At 46.2% G+C, this 19,605-nt stretch overlaps 2 protein-coding genes across 2 annotated transcripts; both read left to right on the forward strand.

Moving 5' to 3' along the window:
* The first annotated feature begins 6,829 nt into the window (after positions 1 to 6,829).
* Positions 6,830 to 7,750, forward strand: LOC147689404 (uncharacterized). The gene has a single exon (XM_086940083.1). The coding sequence runs from the start codon at positions 6,830 to 6,832 to the stop codon at positions 7,748 to 7,750; it is 921 nt and encodes a 306-aa protein (XP_086796209.1).
* A 4,769-nt stretch (positions 7,751 to 12,519) lies between these two features.
* Positions 12,520 to 13,440, forward strand: LOC147689405 (uncharacterized). Its single transcript, XM_086940084.1, has one exon. It carries the CDS (start codon positions 12,520 to 12,522, stop codon positions 13,438 to 13,440), a length of 921 nt encoding a protein of 306 aa, XP_086796210.1.
* Positions 13,441 to 19,605: the final 6,165 nt, after the last annotated feature.

A 19,605-nucleotide genomic window follows, 5' to 3' on the forward strand; every position in this document is an offset into this window, starting at 1 on the left:
TTATGCTGAGGTTGTGTTGGCGTGCGATGGCCGCGAGGGGGCTCATGTAGACGTTGAAGAGGGTGGGGCTCAGCGAGGATCCTTGAGGGACGCCGCAGATGACTTTGGTGGCCTCTGACTTGTACGGTGGTAGGCGGACTCTCTGTGTTCTTCCGTCGAGGAAGGAGATGATCCATTCCAGAGCCTTCTCCTGGATTCCGACGTTGCTGAGGCGCTGTACTAGGGTGCGGTGGCAGACAGTGTCGAATGCCGCGGAGAGGTCTAGGAGGATGAGGGCCGCTGTTTCTCTGTTGTCCATCCGGACTCGGATGTCATCGGTGGCGGCGATGAGGGCCGTCTCGGTGCTGTGGTTAGGACCTAGTTTCCATAGGAAATCCGCAACATTCTATTGGGAATACCTTTGGCGCCAGTTGAGGAATTTGCGTGTAATTTTCCCAAATTTAGGCCAGCTCCGCTCCACTCCTTCCCTGAAAGTGTCGGGGGGATTCGTCAAGCGGGGGCGGAGAAAAAAGGGAGGTCCCAAAACGTGTTTTCCCCATGGTAATTTCCATAGGACGTTCAGACACGGCTACAGCCCGAACTGCTGAATGGAATTACACCAAACTTGGTACGCAGAAGTGCCTTTTGTTTAAATTGTGTAAATCCCTCCAGTAGTTCCTGAGAAAATCAAAAGGAAAAACGTATATATATCTGGGCAGAGCCTAACCACATATCTCATCGTGAGATCTGATTGGCTGTCAGCACTTCATCCAATCAATCAATCAATCAAAGACATTTATAGAGCGCACTACTTACCCGTAGGGTCTCAAGGCGCTGGGGGGAGGGGGGTGCCGCTACTGCTCGAACAGCCAGGTCTTCAGCTTCTTCCTGAAGGAGAGGTGGTCTTGGGTCAGGCGCAGGTCGGTCGGGAGGGAGTTCCAGGTCTTGGCGGCCAGGTAGGAGAAGGACCTTCCTCCTGTAGTCGCTCTTCGGATGCGGGGGACGGCGGCGAGGGCGTGGTTGGCTGATCGGAGGTGGCGTTTGGGAGCGTAGAAGTTGATTCGGTTGTTGAGGTAGCTCGGGCCTTGGTCGTGTAGGGCTTTGTGTGCGTGGGTGAGGAGGTGGAAGGTGATTCTTTTGTTGACTGGAAGCCAATGAAGGTCTCTCAGATATCCGGAGATGTGGCTGGTTCGTGGGATGTCGAGGATGAGTCTGGCTGAGGCGTTCTGGATCCGCTGGAGTCTCTTCTGGAGCTTGGCGGTGGTACCGGCGTAGAGGGCATTGCCGTAGTCCAGTCGACTAGTGACGAGGGCCTGGGTGACGGTCTTCCTGGTCTCGGTGGGGATCCACCAGAAGATCTTCCGTAGCATGCGTAGGATGTTGAAGCACGCCGAGGAGACGTTGTTGACTTGTCTGGTCATGGAGAGGGAGGAGTCCAGGATGAAGCCCAGGTTTCGTGCGTGGTCTGTCGGTTTGGGTGCGGTGCCCAGAGCGGGAGGCCACCAGGAGTCGTCCCAGGCGGAGGGTGAGGAGCCCAGGATGAGGACCTCCGTCTGTCTGAGTTCAGTTTCAGGCGGCTGGTCGTCATCCACTCGGCTACCTCTTTCATCCCTTCGTGCAGGTTGGCTCTGGCGGCGGCGGGGTCGTTGGTCAGGGAGAGGATCAGCTGGGTGTCGTCGGCGTAGGAGATTATGCTGAGGTTGTGTTGGCGTGCGATGGCCGCGAGGGGGCTCATGTAGACGTTGAAGAGGGTGGGGCTCAGCGAGGATCCTTGAGGGACGCCGCAGATGACTTTGGTGGCCTCTGACTTGTACGGTGGTAGGCGGACTCTCTGTGTTCTTCCGTCGAGGAAGGAGATGATCCATTCCAGAGCCTTCTCCTGGATTCCGACGTTGCTGAGGCGCTGTACTAGGGTGCGGTGGCAGACAGTGTCGAATGCCGCGGAGAGGTCTAGGAGGATGAGGGCCGCTGTTTCTCTGTTGTCCATCCGGACTCGGATGTCATCGGTGGTAGCGATGAGGGCGGTCTCGGTGCTGTGGTTGGCTCGGAAGCCAGACTGTGAGGGGTTGAGGCATCCATTCGTCTCAAGGAAGGCGGCCAGCTGCTTGTTGACGGTCTTCTCGATGACTTTGGCTGGAAACGGGAGGAGCGAGATGGGGCGGTAATTCTTGAGTTCGGTGGGGTCCGCTGTGTGTTTCTTGAGTAGAGCGCTGAGTTCGGCGTGCTTCCAGCTCTCAGGGAAGGTGGCGGTGTCGAAGGATGTGTTGATGATGTCTCGCAGGTGGGGTGCGATGACAGCGTCGGCCTTGTTGAAGACGTGGTGAGGGCAGGGGTCGGTCGGCGATCCGGAGTGGATGGAGTTCATCGTGCGGATGGTGTCTTCGGTGCTGATCGGAGTCCAGGCGTGGAGGGTGGTGGTGGGGGGTGGTTGTTCGGTCTTGGTGTGCGTTGGTTGGTTGTTGAAGCTGTTGTGTATGTCCGCGATCTTGTTGTGGAAGTATGAGGCGAGGGAGTTGCAGAGGTCTTGCGATGGGGTGATGTCGTTGTTTCCTGCGCTGGGGTTAGAAAGCTCTTTCACAATGTTGAAGAGTTCCTTGCAGTTGTGTGCGTTGTTGTCCAGCCGGTCCTTGAATGCAGTTTTCTTGGCGGCGCGGATCAGCTGGTGGTGCTTCCGGGTGGCAAGCTTGAAGGTGGTCATGTTGTCCGGTGTTGGTTCCCTTCTCCAGACTTTCTCGAGGGCTCGGCAGTTCTTCTTGGAGCTCTTGAGTTCGTCGGTGAACCATGGGGCTTTCTTGCTGCCGGGTCTGCTGGGCGGGGTCCTCAGCGGGGCGAGCTCGTCTGCGCAGTTGCTGATCCACTTCGTGAGGTTGTCAGCGGCCTGGCTGGGGTTCGCTGAGCTGGCAGGCGGGTGCTTGCTCAGTGAGGTGGCGAGCTGGTCGGCTGTGATCTTGTTCCAGCTTCTGCGGGCAGCCTGTTGCTGGTAGTGGTGGGTCGTCGTTCTTTTGAAGGTGAAGTGGACGCAGCTGTGGTCCGTCCATTGAAGCTCTGTGGCGTGGCTGAAGTCGATGTCTGTGCTGGATGAGAAGACTGCGTCGAGTGTGTGTCCGGCGAGGTGGGTGGGGGTGGACACCAGTTGCTTGAGTCCAAGATTGGCGAGGTTGTCGAGCAGGGTGCTGGTGTTGCGGTCGTTGTTGTTCTCCAGGTGGAAGTTGAGGTCCCCCAGTAGGATGTAGTCAGCGGAGGGGAGGGCATGAGGGCTGACGAAGTCGGCGATGTCCTCGCTGAATTGGGTGCGTGGTCCCGGAGGTCGGTAGATCAGGGTGCCTCTGAGGGTGGTCTTCGGGTCGGTGTGGATCTGGAAATGCAGGTGTTCGGCGGTGGTCAGGGTGTTGTCGGTGCTGGTCGTGAGACGGATGGTGTTCCTGTGGATGATGGCGATGCCTCCTCCCATCTGGTTGGTGGTGCGGTCCCTCCGGGTGATCTTGTAGCCCTCTGGGATGGCGATGGCGATGTCGGGAGCTGAAGAGGCGTTCATCCAGGTCTCCGTGAGGAAGGCAACGTCAGGAGCTGTGGTGTCGAGGAGGTTCCAGAGTTCGATGGCGTGTCTGTGGACAGAGCAGGTGTTGAGCAGGATGCACTTGAGGTGGGTGCTGCTGGTGTTCGACTTGGCTGGTGCTGGTGCGAGGCAGGTCCGGATGCAGGTGAACTTGCAGGTGTGGCAGCTGAAGGGTCCGTGGGTGCGTCGTGGTGTGGCTCGGTAGCATCCTGGGAATCGCCGGTGTTGAGAGCGATGAGGGTGGCGGCGGTGTACATCAGGCGGGTCGGTCGGGGTCTTCGTGGGCCAGGGGTCCTGGCGCTGGGCGCGGTCCGGTCGCGGACGGGCGCAGACGGGCTTACCTTTGGCGCGCCTTCGGCGCACAATCGGCGCACCGCTGCGCGTGACCGCTGCGCGTGACCGCTGCGCGTTCGCACGGTCGCCATATATGGCGAAGTGCGCGGGGGGGGCGGAGCAGCTGGGAGGCGGGAGCGGGGAGGGTACAGAAGGCAAAAGGGGCGGGGTTAGCGGCGGTGGCGGGAAGCGGGGAGGGAGGGCGTACGGCGGCAGGTAACAGGGGGAAAAACAAATTACAAATAAACAAGCTATACTAAACGACTAAACTATCTAAAGACGGCAAAAAGCAGCAGGGGCAGGGAAATACGATTACAGAGAAACAGGCAATAATGAACGACAAAAACAGACGGAAAACGGCAAAAAACAGCAGGGGCAGGGAAATACGATTACAGAGAAACAGGCAATAATGAAGGACAAAACCAGACAGAATACGGCAAAAAACAGCAGGGGCAGGGAAATACGATTACAGAGAAACAGGCAATAATGAACAACAAAAACAGACGGAAAACGGCAAAAAACAGCAGGGGCAGGTCAGCCGATCACGGACCACGCCGCTCGGGGGCAAAAAACAGCAGGGGCAGGTCAGCCGATCACGGACCACGCCGCTCGTGTTGGCAGCCATCTTGGGACCAATATACATGATAACACCTCATTAAAAAGCATTGCAGTTAATAGAAGGTTTTAGGACTTTAGTTACATTATAAATCATTTGTTGATGGTACCATACTCATTTTAGGAATTGTGGTGTGTTCTAAGGTGATTTTACCATGTGAAAAAGCCTTCTGTTGGGATATCATGAATCATGTTTGAAAGACAACTATTATCTTCTGCTTATCCCACAGTGGGTTGGAAGGGGATCTATAAGCTAAGCTGAAAGCATATTTTCTGTAAATTCACATTATCTTTCTCAGTCATGTGAGAATGAAGTCTGACATTCTCAGTAAAACATGTACATCCAACAAGGACAGAGACTGTCAGTTGATTCCTTTGTGTTCTACTGCAGCCTCCTAGAGGGTTTTAAAGAACAACTAGAGCTCTAACAGTCCTACTTATTACAAAGGTACGGCACACCTGAAGCCATCTTGATTAGAATAAAGTGGTAACTCTTAAAACATTTAATTTAAAAAGGAACAAAATGAGGGGGTATATTTTGCCATAGAAAGTATGATTAGTGCTGCAGAAAGAAGAATTAGGGCACATTTTGAGTGACTTCTCAAATCCTCTTCTATTTCATTAAAAAATTCTGACATGCAGTCTCCCAAGATGGCCACCAGAGACAAAAGAGCCCAAATGTAGCCCAAATATCACCCAGATGTAGCCCAAGTATAAACCAATTACAGAATGTCCCAGAGTGTTCTAAAGAACAACTAGAGCGCTAACAGTCTTACTTATGACAAAAGTATGGCACACCAGAAGCCATCTTGATTGGAATGAAGTGGTAAGTCTGAACACATTTAATTTAAAAAGGAACAAAATGGGGGGGTTCATTTTGCCATAGAAAGTATGATTAGTGCTTCAGAAAGAAAAATTAGGGCACATTTTGAGTGACTTCCCAAATCCTCTTCTATTTCATTAAAAAAATTCTGACATGCACTCTGAAACATGAATACCAGCAGCAGACTTCGCTGGTGAGCAGTAGCTTTACTACAGTGATCTAATGAGCAACTAGAGTGCTAACATTCAGAATTTATGGCAAATGTGTGACACATCTGAATGCCTTCTTGAAGGAACCAAAGTAAACAAGCATTGAAAATGCAATAGATCTCGCCCTCGTTTAAGTTAAAGCCATTCTGTTTGTAATGAGGTGGCTTCTTAGCTTTGCTTTTATTAGTGTTTTTCAAACTTTCATGTAAATAACATGCATATGTATGCATATATGTATATGTATGCATGCATTTATATTTGTATTTATATAGATATGCAGATTATATATGTTTATATATGTATGTTGAAAAAAGTGATCCAAGCCATGTACTCCCATTTAAACAATGATGTTTTTCCTTTTGCACGATTTGCACAAGAGATAGCGAATTTGCACAGAATGTACAAAGTGTATATAAATGTATATATATATTTTTTTACATGATTTTAATATATTATGTAGAAATAATTTATTTTTCTAAATTGGTTCAAAACAAAATTTTTTAATCAATTTATCTATGAGGAAATGATTATGAGGAAACATTGGGAGTAAGGACTGAACGATCAAGGAAGAGTGATATTCTCTTTTCAAAATGTTTGGTTTTTTTAAAAATTATGCATGGTTAAACTTAAAATGTGTTCTGGATCACTAAGCACTTTATTGAAATTGAACAAAAAGTAATCTATGACTCAAGCGCTACTGAACTAGGCTGAAGTTTGTTTGTTTTATTTCCACAGGCTGTGGGGTCAGCTGACTGTGTACTAGCACTTTAAGAGGGATGGGTGTACGATCGACCATGTCTTGTGATCAAGGGACGGAGGTCCCGAAACGCGTCATGGCGGCGTGTTCTATGCACTACTGGATGAAATAAACTGATATTTGTCCGAAAGGGTCCGGCTTCGTTTTTTTCCCTGGAGTGAGATTTGGGGACTTGGCGGAATTCGTGGCACATTATTACACCGATAGCTTCTGGGTGTATACCGGACCCCTTCAGCAAACAGGGCGAGAGCGGAAGGGAGCAGTGTTGCGGGTTTCCTGTAACGTTCAGCGGCTCTGGTAAGAGCAACCGCAGTAGCCCCCGACGAACGAGAATCTCCTAGAGCAGCGGTTGTACTGGAAGGCGAGGCTGTTCCCACGGCTGTGGCAGAACCGGCGCTACGGTAAACAGCTGATTGCTCGGTGAGGAGACGTGGGGAAATTAACTCGGGACTGAAGGAGGAAGCAGCATAGTGCGCGGGGTTATTTGAAAACCTGGTCGCACACAGCTGAGTGCAACAAATCATCCGTAATAATTAACATTTAAACGTGCATAGACCATGGCCGCCGCTGATGTGGTCAGAAGCCGGGAGGAGGCGGCTATGGAAATGTTCGACAATGCCCCCATTACTAACAGCAACCCCAGGGAGCAGGCGACGACATCGAACTTGGGGAGCAATGTGATGAAAGAACTATTCAAAAAACTGGAGAAAGCCATGCGCACGGAACAGGCGAAATGGTGGGAGATGAAATCTCTGTCCCGCTATTTAGAAGTCGATCGCGTTCCCCGTGGCTTGAGGATCATGGTAGCACCCAGCTTCGAAAACCCGGATCCGGAGATGCTAAATGAGTGGGCGAGGTGTAACTTGGATTCTTCGAGTAGATTGTTGAGAATCTTGATAAAGTATGCCGAAAGCGATGGCGTGAAATTGGGAGTAGTAATAAGTGACCTCAATGAGCAAATTAAGAAATTGAATGATGCGGAGCAGGAAAAACGATTGCGTGAGTTAATGACACAGCGGCTCACCAAAGAAGAGGACGTAATCAAGAGAAGGAAAACCTTTAAGTTTCAAAGGGATAAGTTGGATTACCAAAACGGCCGGATTTTTACCTTCTCTAAGAAGTATGACCAACAAAAGGGAACGACCGGACCGCGTGCAACGGGTATGGGGCCAAGTAGCAGTAGGGGTATTAGCCCTTCTACCTCGGATTCCAACTTAAGCTCCATCCCAGGTAGTGAGTCGGAGAATGACCAACGCAATACTGATGAGGCGGCGGGTTTTACCAAGCGGTCGTTGGGGGAGGAAGTGGAGTGCCTAAGCAACGACCGCAGGCAGACCCTTAGATCACACACCGCTGGCTCGAAAACAGGCGGAAACGCAACCGCAAACGCAAGTGGCGAAGGAGGAGTCGGGCAGCAAACCGGCGCAGCGAAACCACCAGCGAAGGGCCGGGGTCGCAAGCGATGGAATCGCAAGTGAACGAACAAGTAAGCGACCAACTCTCCGTGATTAATCTTTCAAATGTTCATTTGACTAATAATGAGATTAGAACTTTATCATTGGGCTTGACTTATTGCCCCCCATGTACATTTGATTATGCGCAAACAAGAATGGACTTTTTTAAATATATACGCAAATTGAAATTGAGAAAGTTATTCTTGCAGAACAGGTTAAAAACGCGCATGCCACCGCAGGAAAATTATAGAACTGATCCGCATTCAGGTCCATGCTTGGCAGGAGAGGTTGAGCTCTATGTGGACTTGGTTGATTTAAACAGAGAAGGGGGAACTTCAGTTGATGTTGAAAGAGAAGAGAATATAAGAACAGATGCCCCAGGGGCCACGAACTTTAAACCTAAATCAACATTTAACCCAATAGCAGTTTTTGATAACATTGAAGCATTTAATAATCTGGTCATATCTGATTTAAAGGAATTGCATCAGGCCTCTAGGATTAAAGACACTAAATGTAATAAAAAGTGTAACAATGCCTACGGGAGCCTAATGAAAAAACTACAGGGGGAAAACACTGTGATTGTCAAGCAGTCAGACAAGGGGGGCAACATTATATTGTGGCCAAAAACAATGTATATGGAAGAGGCCCTACTACAACTTAATGACAGGAATTGTTATTGTAGGAGCGATTGGCGGACAGCTAGACAAACATGGGATGCTTTCCACACCAGATTGTATGCTTGGAAGGGAATGGGACTACTAAGTGGGGATGAACAAAAGTTCCTGAAAATGAATTATCCTGTAATTCCTGTGTTTTATATGATCCCCAAGGTCCACAAGAATCTGACCAAGCCCCCTGGTAGGCCCATCATCTCCGCCAGACAGGGTCCATTCGAAAATGCCTCCAAATACATTGATCACTTCTTGCAAGAGCACGTGAAGGGGCTTCCCTCGTACATCAGGGATACTGGTGATTTTTTGGATAAAATCAAAACCATTAAATGGCAGGAAGATTACTTATTATTAACGCTAGATGTAACTTCCTTATACACCAGTATAAACCACGATGATGGCCTAAAAGCGGTAGAACATTACTTGAAACGTAGACCTGCTTGCATGCTACAGCATAATAACATGGTCATAGAGATGACAGAGATCTGCCTCAAAAGCAACTTCTTCTTATTTCAGAAGCAGATTTTCCAGCAACTGAGGGGGGTTGCAATGGGGGCCTGCTTCTCCCCCAGTTATGCCTGTCTGCATATGGGGCATTGGGAGGAGCAGGTCCTGGCAAGAACCTATGAAGATACCATGGCTAATAACATCATAGCCTGGTATAGGTTCATTGATGACCTCTTCATTATTTGGAGGGGGACAGAGGCAGAAGCGAACAGGTTCATAACCAACATCAATGTAAATGATTTGAACCTACAGTTTACTGGCCAGATTAGCAGTGCTAAGGTTACCTTTTTAGATGTGGAGGTGAGCGTTGTCAGTGGCAGGATGGTGACTGACCTACATCGAAAGGTGACGGCAGGCAATACGATGCTGCACGCCACAAGCCACCATCCAGCGCATTTGATTCGCAGCATCCCCTACGGGGAGATGCTGAGGATCAAAAGGATTTGCAGCACAAATGAGAGTTGTGAGAGAGCCCAGCAAGCCAGCAAGAAGAGATTCATTGAGAGGGGCTACTCACGAACGGTGGTGGAGGGTGCTATGAGACGTGCCAATTTAACTTCAGGGCATAGTCTAACAACAGATGCGGTGCCTACACCATCCGTAGAGGAGGAGTCTGGCCAACCAAAATTGATAACAGCATATAGCATATAGCATATAGCAGACAGCACATATAGCAGACAGCGGTGCGCACAATCGGCGCACCGCTGCGCGTGACCGCTGCGCGTTCGCACGGTCGCCATATATGGCGAAGTGCGCGGGGGGGCGGAGCAGCTGGGAGGCGGGAGCGGGGAGGGTACAGAAGGCAAAAGGGGCGGGGTTAGCGGCGGTGGCGGGAAGCGGGGAGGGAGGGCGTACGGCGGCAGGTAACAGGGGGAAAAACAAATTACAAATAAACAAGCTATACTAAACGACTAAACTATCTAAAGACGGCAAAAAGCAGCAGGGGCAGGGAAATACGATTACAGAGAAACAGGCAATAATGAACGACAAAAACAGACGGAAAACGGCAAAAAACAGCAGGGGCAGGGAAATACGATTACAGAGAAACAGGCAATAATGAAGGACAAAACCAGACAGAATACGGCAAAAAACAGCAGGGGCAGGGAAATACGATTACAGAGAAACAGGCAATAATGAACAACAAAAACAGACGGAAAACGGCAAAAAACAGCAGGGGCAGGTCAGCCGATCACGGACCACGCCGCTCGGGGGCAAAAAACAGCAGGGGCAGGTCAGCCGATCACGGACCACGCCGCTCGTGTTGGCAGCCATCTTGGGACCAATATACATGATAACACCTCATTAAAAAGCATTGCAGTTAATAGAAGGTTTTAGGACTTTAGTTACATTATAAATCATTTGTTGATGGTACCATACTCATTTTAGGAATTGTGGTGTGTTCTAAGGTGATTTTACCATGTGAAAAAGCCTTCTGTTGGGATATCATGAATCATGTTTGAAAGACAACTATTATCTTCTGCTTATCCCACAGTGGGTTGGAAGGGGATCTATAAGCTAAGCTGAAAGCATATTTTCTGTAAATTCACATTATCTTTCTCAGTCATGTGAGAATGAAGTCTGACATTCTCAGTAAAACATGTACATCCAACAAGGACAGAGACTGTCAGTTGATTCCTTTGTGTTCTACTGCAGCCTCCTAGAGGGTTTTAAAGAACAACTAGAGCTCTAACAGTCCTACTTATTACAAAGGTACGGCACACCTGAAGCCATCTTGATTAGAATAAAGTGGTAACTCTTAAAACATTTAATTTAAAAAGGAACAAAATGAGGGGGTATATTTTGCCATAGAAAGTATGATTAGTGCTGCAGAAAGAAAAATTAGGGCACATTTTGAGAGACTTCTCAAATCCTCTTCTATTTCATTAAAAAATTCTGACATGCAGTCTCCCAAGATGGCCACCAGAGACAAAAGAGCCCAAATGTAGCCCAAATATCACCCAGATGTAGCCCAAGTATAAACAAATTACAGAATGTCCCAGAGTGTTCTAAAGAACAACTAGAGCGCTAACAGTCTTACTTATGACAAAAGTATGGCACACCAGAAGCCATCTTGATTGGAATGAAGTGGTAAGTCTGAACACATTTAATTTAAAAAGGAACAAAATGGGGGGGTTCATTTTGCCATAGAAAGTATGATTAGTGCTTCAGAAAGAAAAATTAGGGCACATTTTGAGTGACTTCCCAAATCCTCTTCTATTTCATTAAAAAAATTCTGACATGCACTCTGAAACATGAATACCAGCAGCAGACTTCGCTGGTGAGCAGTAGCTTTACTACAGTGATCTAATGAGCAACTAGAGTGCTAACATTCAGAATTTATGGCAAATGTGTGACACATCTGAATGCCTTCTTGAAGGAACCAAAGTAAACAAGCATTGAAAATGCAATAGATCTCGCCCTCGTTTAAGTTAAAGCCATTCTGTTTGTAATGAGGTGGCTTCTTAGCTTTGCTTTTATTAGTGTTTTTCAAACTTTCATGTAAATAACATGCATATGTATGCATATATGTATATGTATGCATGCATTTATATTTGTATTTATATAGATATGCAGATTATATATGTTTATATATGTATGTTGAAAAAAGTGATCCAAGCCATGTACTCCCATTTAAACAATGATGTTTTTCCTTTTGCACGATTTGCACAAGAGATAGCGAATTTGCACAGAATGTACAAAGTGTATATAAATGTATATATATATTTTTTTACATGATTTTAATATATTATGTAGAAATAATTTATTTTTCTAAATTGGTTCAAAACAAAATTTTTTAATCAATTTATCTATGAGGAAATGATTATGAGGAAACATTGGGAGTAAGGACTGAACGATCAAGGAAGAGTGATATTCTCTTTTCAAAATGTTTGGTTTTTTTAAAAATTATGCATGGTTAAACTTAAAATGTGTTCTGGATCACTAAGCACTTTATTGAAATTGAACAAAAAGTAATCTATGACTCAAGCGCTACTGAACTAGGCTGAAGTTTGTTTGTTTTATTTCCACAGGCTGTGGGGTCAGCTGACTGTGTACTAGCACTTTAAGAGGGATGGGTGTACGATCGACCATGTCTTGTGATCAAGGGACGGAGGTCCCGAAACGCGTCATGGCGGCGTGTTCTATGCACTACTGGATGAAATAAACTGATATTTGCAAAATATCCGAAAGGGTCCGGCTTCGTTTTTTTCCCTGGAGTGAGATTTGGGGACTTGGCGGAATTCGTGGCACATTATTACACCGATAGCTTCTGGGTGTATACCGGACCCCTTCAGCAAACAGGGCGAGAGCGGAAGGGAGCAGTGTTGCAGGTTTCCTGTAACGTTCAGCGGCTCTGGTAAGAGCAACCGCAGTAGCCCCCGACGAACGAGAATCTCCTAGAGCAGCGGTTGTACTGGAAGGCGAGGCTGTTCCCACGGCTGTGGCAGAACCGGCGCTACGGTAAACAGCTGATTGCTCGGTGAGGAGACGTGGGGAAATTAACTCGGGACTGAAGGAGGAAGCAGCATAGTGCGCGGGGTTATTTGAAAACCTGGTCGCACACAGCTGAGTGCAACAAATCATCCGTAATAATTAACATTTAAACGTGCATAGACCATGGCCGCCGCTGATGTGGTCAGAAGCCGGGAGGAGGCGGCTATGGAAATGTTCGACAATGCCCCCATTACTAACAGCAACCCCAGGGAGCAGGCGATGACATCGAACTTGGGGAGCAATGTGATGAAAGAACTATTCAAAAAACTGGAGAAAGCCATGCGCACGGAACAGGCGAAATGGTGGGAGATGAAATCTCTGTCCCGCTATCTAGAAGTCGATCGCGTTCCCCGTGGCTTGAGGATCATGGTAGCACCCAGCTTCGAAAACCCGGATCCGGAGATGCTAAATGAGTGGGCGAGGTGTAACTTGGATTCTTCGAGTAGATTGTTGAGAATCTTGATAAAGTATGCCGAAAGCGATGGCGTGAAATTGGGAGTAGTAATAAGTGACCTCAATGAGCAAATTAAGAAATTGAATGATGCGGAGCAGGAAAAACGATTGCGTGAGTTAATGACACAGCGGCTCACCAAAGAAGAGGACGTAATCAAGAGAAGGAAAACCTTTAAGTTTCAAAGGGATAAGTTGGATTACCAAAACGGCCGGATTTTTACCTTCTCTAAGAAGTATGACCAACAAAAGGGAACGACCGGACCGCGTGCAACGGGTATGGGGCCAAGTAGCAGTAGGGGTATTAGCCCTTCTACCTCGGATTCCAACTTAAGCTCCATCCCAGGTAGTGAGTCGGAGAATGACCAACGCAATACTGATGAGGCGGCGGGTTTTACCAAGCGGTCGTTGGGGGAGGAAGTGGAGTGCCTAAGCAACGACCGCAGGCAGACCCTTAGATCACACACCGCTGGCTCGAAAACAGGCGGAAACGCAACCGCAAACGCAAGTGGCGAAGGAGGAGTCGGGCAGCAAACCGGCGCAGCGAAACCACCAGCGAAGGGCCGGGGTCGCAAGCGATGGAATCGCAAGTGAACGAACAAGTAAGCGACCAACTCTCCGTGATTAATCTTTCAAATGTTCATTTGACTAATAATGAGATTAGAACTTTATCATTGGGCTTGACTTATTGCCCCCCATGTACATTTGATTATGCGCAAACAAGAATGGACTTTTTTAAATATATACGCAAATTGAAATTGAGAAAGTTATTCTTGCAGAACAGGTTAAAAACGCGCATGCCACCGCAGGAAAATTATAGAACTGATCCGCATTCAGGTCCATGCTTGGCAGGAGAGGTTGAGCTCTATGTGGACTTGGTTGATTTAAACAGAGAAGGGGGAACTTCAGTTGATGTTGAAAGAGAAGAGAATATAAGAACAGATGCCCCAGGGGCCACGAACTTTAAACCTAAATCAACATTTAACCCAATAGCAGTTTTTGATAACATTGAAGCATTTAATAATCTGGTCATATCTGATTTAAAGGAATTGCATCAGGCCTCTAGGATTAAAGACACTAAATGTAATAAAAAGTGTAACAATGCCTAATGGAGCCTAATGAAAAAACTACAGGGGGAAAACACTGTGATTGTCAAGCAGTCAGACAAGGGGGGCAACATTATATTGTGGCCAAAAACAATGTATATGGAAGAGGCCCTACTACAACTTAATGACAGGAATTGTTATTGTAGGAGCGATTGGCGGACAGCTAGACAAACATGGGATGCTTTCCACACCAGATTGTATGCTTGGAAGGGAATGGGACTACTAAGTGGGGATGAACAAAAGTTCCTGAAAATGAATTATCCTGTAATTCCTGTGTTTTATATGATCCCCAAGGTCCACAAGAATCTGACCAAGCCCCCTGGTAGGCCCATCATCTCCGCCAGACAGGGTCCATTCGAAAATGCCTCCAAATACATTGATCACTTCTTGCAAGAGCACGTGAAGGGGCTTCCCTCGTACATCAGGGATACTGGTGATTTTTTGGATAAAATCAAAACCATTAAATGGCAGGAAGATTACTTATTATTAACGCTAGATGTAACTTCCTTATACACCAGTATAAACCACGATGATGGCCTAAAAGCGGTAGAACATTACTTGAAACGTAGACCTGCTTGCATGCTACAGCATAATAACATGGTCATAGAGATGACAGAGATCTGCCTCAAAAGCAACTTCTTCTTATTTCAGAAGCAGATTTTCCAGCAACTGAGGGGGGTTGCAATGGGGGCCTGCTTCTCCCCCAGTTATGCCTGTCTGCATATGGGGCATTGGGAGGAGCAGGTCCTGGCAAGAACCTATGAAGATACCATGGCTAATAACATCATAGCCTGGTATAGGTTCATTGATGACCTCTTCATTATTTGGAGGGGGACAGAGGCAGAAGCGAACAGGTTCATAACCAACATCAATGTAAATGATTTGAACCTACAGTTTACTGGCCAGATTAGCAGTGCTAAGGTTACCTTTTTAGATGTGGAGGTGAGCGTTGTCAGTGGCAGGATGGTGACTGACCTACATCGAAAGGTGACGGCAGGCAATACGATGCTGCACGCCACAAGCCACCATCCAGCGCATTTGATTTGCAGCATCCCCTACGGGGAGATGCTGAGGATCAAAAGGATTTGCAGCACAAATGAGAGTTGTGAGAGAGCCCAGCAAGCCAGCAAGAAGAGATTCATTGAGAGGGGCTACTCACGAACGGTGGTGGAGGGTGCTATGAGACGTGCCAATTTAACTTCAGGGCATAGTCTAACAACAGATGCGGTGCCTACACCATCCGTAGAGGAGGAGTCTGGCCAACCAAAATTGATAACAGCATATAGCAGACAGCACAAAGAAATATTCAATATCATTCGCAAAAATTGGCAAGTGGTTAAGGGAGATCCGGTCATTGGGGGGACCCTAGCCAGCAGACCAGCCATAACCTATAGTAAAGCTAGGTCCATGAGCGATATGATAGTCAAGAGCAGCCCGGAAGTAGCCGATGACAACTGGCTAGGGAAGAGCAAGGGCTTTTTGAAATGTGCAGTCTGCAAAGCATGTAGGATAGGTAGAAATAAGACTACCTACATGACTGCTTTCAACTGCGAGGTGAGAACTATTAAAAAGAAAATCACCTGCAAGTCAGACTTCGTGGTCTATGTGTTGGAATGTGCCTGTGGCCTGCGTTATGTGGGCAGCACTAAGCTGCAGGTCCATAGGCGCATTCTACAGCACATCAGGGCAGTGAGTAATAAGGATGAGGCATACCCGGTCGCCAGACACGTGAATACGTGCCATGGTGGGGACATAGGATGTTTGCAGTATTATGCCATTGACATGATTCCGCCTCTCCGCAGAGGTGGTGACAGAGAGGCCAAATTGAGAGTCTTGGAAACACGCTATATTCTAGAGCTTAATTCCAAGGCTCCCAACGGTTTGAATCAAACGGAAGACTTACACTCTTGTCTTTATTAGGGATCTAATTATTCAGACCGTGTGGGCCCATACATGTATAGCAACTGCAGATGTCCATGGGGGTAATTATGCATTAGAGTCGAACATGTAAATAGTCTGCCTCCCGTGTTTTTAATGTAAACTCATGGTGAAGGGATTATAAATTATTTGAAATCACCAGGTTATATGGGTTTTAAGTATCATAATTATGATTATGATATTCTCTTATCGTGCCCCAGCAATTGAACCCATATTGCAGCAGTGTGGATGCAGTGGTTAGATGTAGCAGCAAATGCCCACTGGGGCACAATTTTGAAAAAAGTGATCCAAGCCATGTACTCCCATTTAAACAGTGATGTTTTTCCTTTTGCACGATTTGCACAAGAGATAGCGAATTTGCACAGAATGTACAAAGTGTATATAAATGTATATATATATTTTTTTACATGATTTTAATATATTATGTAGAAATAATTTATTTTTCTAAATTGGTTCAAAACAAAATTTTTTAATCAATTTATCTATGAGGAAATGATTATGAGGAAACATTGGGAGTAAGGACTGAACGATCAAGGAAGAGTGATATTCTCTTTTCAAAATGTTTGGTTTTTTTAAAAATTATGCATGGTTAAACTTAAAATGTGTTCTGGATCACTAAGCACTTTATTGAAATTGAACAAAAAGTAATCTATGACTCAAGCGCTACTGAACTAGGCTGAAGTTTGTTTGTTTTATTTCCACAGGCTGTGGGGTCAGCTGACTGTGTACTAGCACTTTAAGAGGGATGGGTGTACGATCGACCATGTCTTGTGATCAAGGGACGGAGGTCCTGAAACGCGTCATGGCGGCGTGTTCTATGCACTACTGGATGAAATAAACTGATATTTGCAAAATATCCGAAAGGGTCCGGCTTCGTTTTTTTCCCTGGAGTGAGATTTGGGGACTTGGCGGAATTCGTGGCATATATATATATATATATATATATATATATATATATATATATATATATATATCTATATCAGACCCCCCAGGATATAGCGGCATGGATTCGCAAATTTAGCGGCACAAAAATGGAAATTTAGCGGCACAAATATGGAAATTTAGTGGCAATTTTGCGGCATTTTATGTGGCCATTTTTCCTACAACAAACACAGATATCTTAGTTTTTTTAGTTATTTAACAACATGAAGCTATGTATATTTGGTTTCTTTACAATGTAGACACTTCGGGGCAGATTTACAAGCCCCTTGCGCTGCTTTTACGCTGCCGTTGCGTCACTTTTGTGACGCAGCGGCGGCGCAAAAGATGCACCATGGTGCGAGGTATTTACAACGTGACGCCAGAGAGTACGGCCAGGGTGCGGATAGTACAGCCCATGTGCGCAGATTCCGGCCCAACTGCGGATGTGAAGATACGACTCGCAAACGATCTCTGTAAATACTAAAAGTCATAAAGTTAGACCTTTGTCTAAGATTACCTTTGGGAATCGAGCCATAAGTTTCTCATTGCTTAAATGGGTGTAATTTCTGATATTTGTTTCCCTCGTCTTCATTGCTTGATTTGCCTGTGAGAAAGTGTCATTCATAATCGTTGAAATGTAACTCATATTCACACTGAAAGTATGAAAATGTCACACATAGCAATCTGAAGCCTTGACACTTATGCTGTTTTATTTGGGAATAGAGGCTACTATTATTTTGGCGCCCGCGCGTACTTTCTGTTCCAGAGGACAGTGCTTGTTGGTGGTGCAGCAGATCGCAGAGTGTTGTCATGAAGGAAACGGTGGAAAACCACTCCGGAACGTTTTAAATATTTTTGTTTGAGAAAATTCAACAAAAACAAGTGAATCCCAAAAAGAAATTGCTGCTCCTCAACAAAAGCGTAAAGATGAGATCGTTATTCTTTACCAATCAATGCTTGGTTTTAACATTAAATGCACCGCACAATTAATTGTTTACCAGAGAGGCTTTTAATTGGGCACCTGCAAAGAGAGGCACTGTGGCATAACAGTACAGCGCTACTCAAGGCTCAAGAGGCGCTAAAAGGGTTTGTTTATTGAGTAGTTTACACAACGCCCCCGCCCCCTCGAGATCTCCCCTACACTGATTTATAACCTTGTGATAAGAATGCCGTTTGATTAATCTCTCTGAAACCTTGTAACGAGAAACATAACAGCCCTGTATATATTTCTCATAAAACCATCAGGGAGTTAGCGGGTATGATATGTGCCTTGGGGACCAGCACATCTCCCCCTTTGTGAACATCATGAAGAAAGGAAGGAAGGCCTGTCGAAAGAGCCAGCACCAGGCCGTCAGTACCGGGGGATAAGAGCAGGCGCCCTTAGCTCGAGCCATCAGTGCAGAAACAGCAGGCGGCCTTAGCTTTGACCAATGTGCAAACCAGCAGGCGGTGGTGACGGCTTGTAGGTTGGCTGGAGAGGCAGCCAGACAGCCACAAACACGCCAGGTACGGTAAATTACCCAATCCACAGGCGATAGCCACTAGTTAAAGCAGACCACCCAGGATACCAGGATATAGCGGCTTTTGTAAAAATGCCGCGATTTCTAGAAAAATGCCGATTTCGCGGGCACTTTTGTAAAAATCGTGGCATTTTTTCAAAATTGCCGATTTTGCGGCAAATCGCGAAATTGCGATATTCTGGAGGGTCTGATATATATACACATACATATATATAAATTGTGGAGGTGATATATAAATGCATATGCATATATATGCATATATATATGTATATATGTGTGCGTGTAGAAAGAGGTAGAGAGGTAGATGTAGAGGTAGAGAGGTAGAGCGAGAGAGGTAGAGACTAGTAGAGAGAGGTAGAGAGGTAGAGAGATGAGAGTGAGTAATAGAGAGTGGAGAGTGAGTAGTAGAAAGTAGTAGAGAGCAGTAGAGAGAGTAGCAGAGAGTGAGTAGTAGAGAGTAGTAGAGTGAGTAGTAGAGAGTAGTAGAGAGTGAGTAATACAGAGTGAGTAGGAGAGAGTAGTAGAAAGTAAGTAGTAGAGTGAGTAGTAGAGAGCAGTAGAGAGTGAGTAGTAGAGAGTAGTAAAGAGTGAGTAGTAGAGAGTAGTAGAGAGTGAGTAGTAGAGCGTGAGTAGTAGAGAGTAGTAGAGAGTGAGTAGTAGAGAGTGAGTAGCAGAGAGAGAATAGTAGAGTAGTAGAGAGTGAGTAGTAGAGTGAGTAGTAGAGATTAGTATAGAGAGAGTAGTAGAGAGTGAGTAGTAGAGAGTAGTGGAGAGTGAGTAGTAGAGTGAGTAGTAGAGAGTGAGTAGTAGAGAGTAGTAGAGAGAGATTAGTAGAGAGTGAGTAGTAGAGAGAGAGTAGTAGAGAGTGAGTAGTAGAGAGTAGAGAGTGGTAGAGAGTGAGTAGTAGATAGTGAATAGTAGGGAGTGAGTAGTAGAGAGAGAATAGTAGAGAGTAGTGGAGTAGTAGAGAGTTAGTAGTAGAGAGTAGTGGAGAATATTCCAAAGTTTGGCACAGCACCACTTGCACAACAAGTCCAATCAAATCATATCACTTAGAGTCCTTATTGAAGCGCTGAATCTTGATGTATATTCAAATGCTTTTATTTTCCTTAAGTTTATGTACCACAGCAAGCCGACGCGTTTCGTTCTGTACAACAGAACTTCTTCAGGGCGTTTCCTATTTCCTTCAAGTTATGTCGGTATCCTGTTGTCATATAACTAGATATTTCTTCCAAATGTTAGACGAGACGTAAGTACATTCTTATTCAAAGTGA

The sequence above is a fragment of the Lissotriton vulgaris genome, chromosome 10 (genome assembly GCF_964263255.1).
Source record: "Lissotriton vulgaris chromosome 10, aLisVul1.2, whole genome shotgun sequence".
Classification (NCBI taxonomy): Eukaryota; Metazoa; Chordata; class Amphibia; order Caudata; family Salamandridae; genus Lissotriton; species Lissotriton vulgaris.

Coding starts and splice junctions, on each gene's coding strand:
- LOC147689405 (XM_086940084.1), top strand. CDS start 12,520: ATGGCCGCCGCTGATGTGGTCAGAAGCCGGGAGGAGGCGGCTATGGAA.
- LOC147689404 (XM_086940083.1), top strand. CDS start 6,830: ATGGCCGCCGCTGATGTGGTCAGAAGCCGGGAGGAGGCGGCTATGGAA.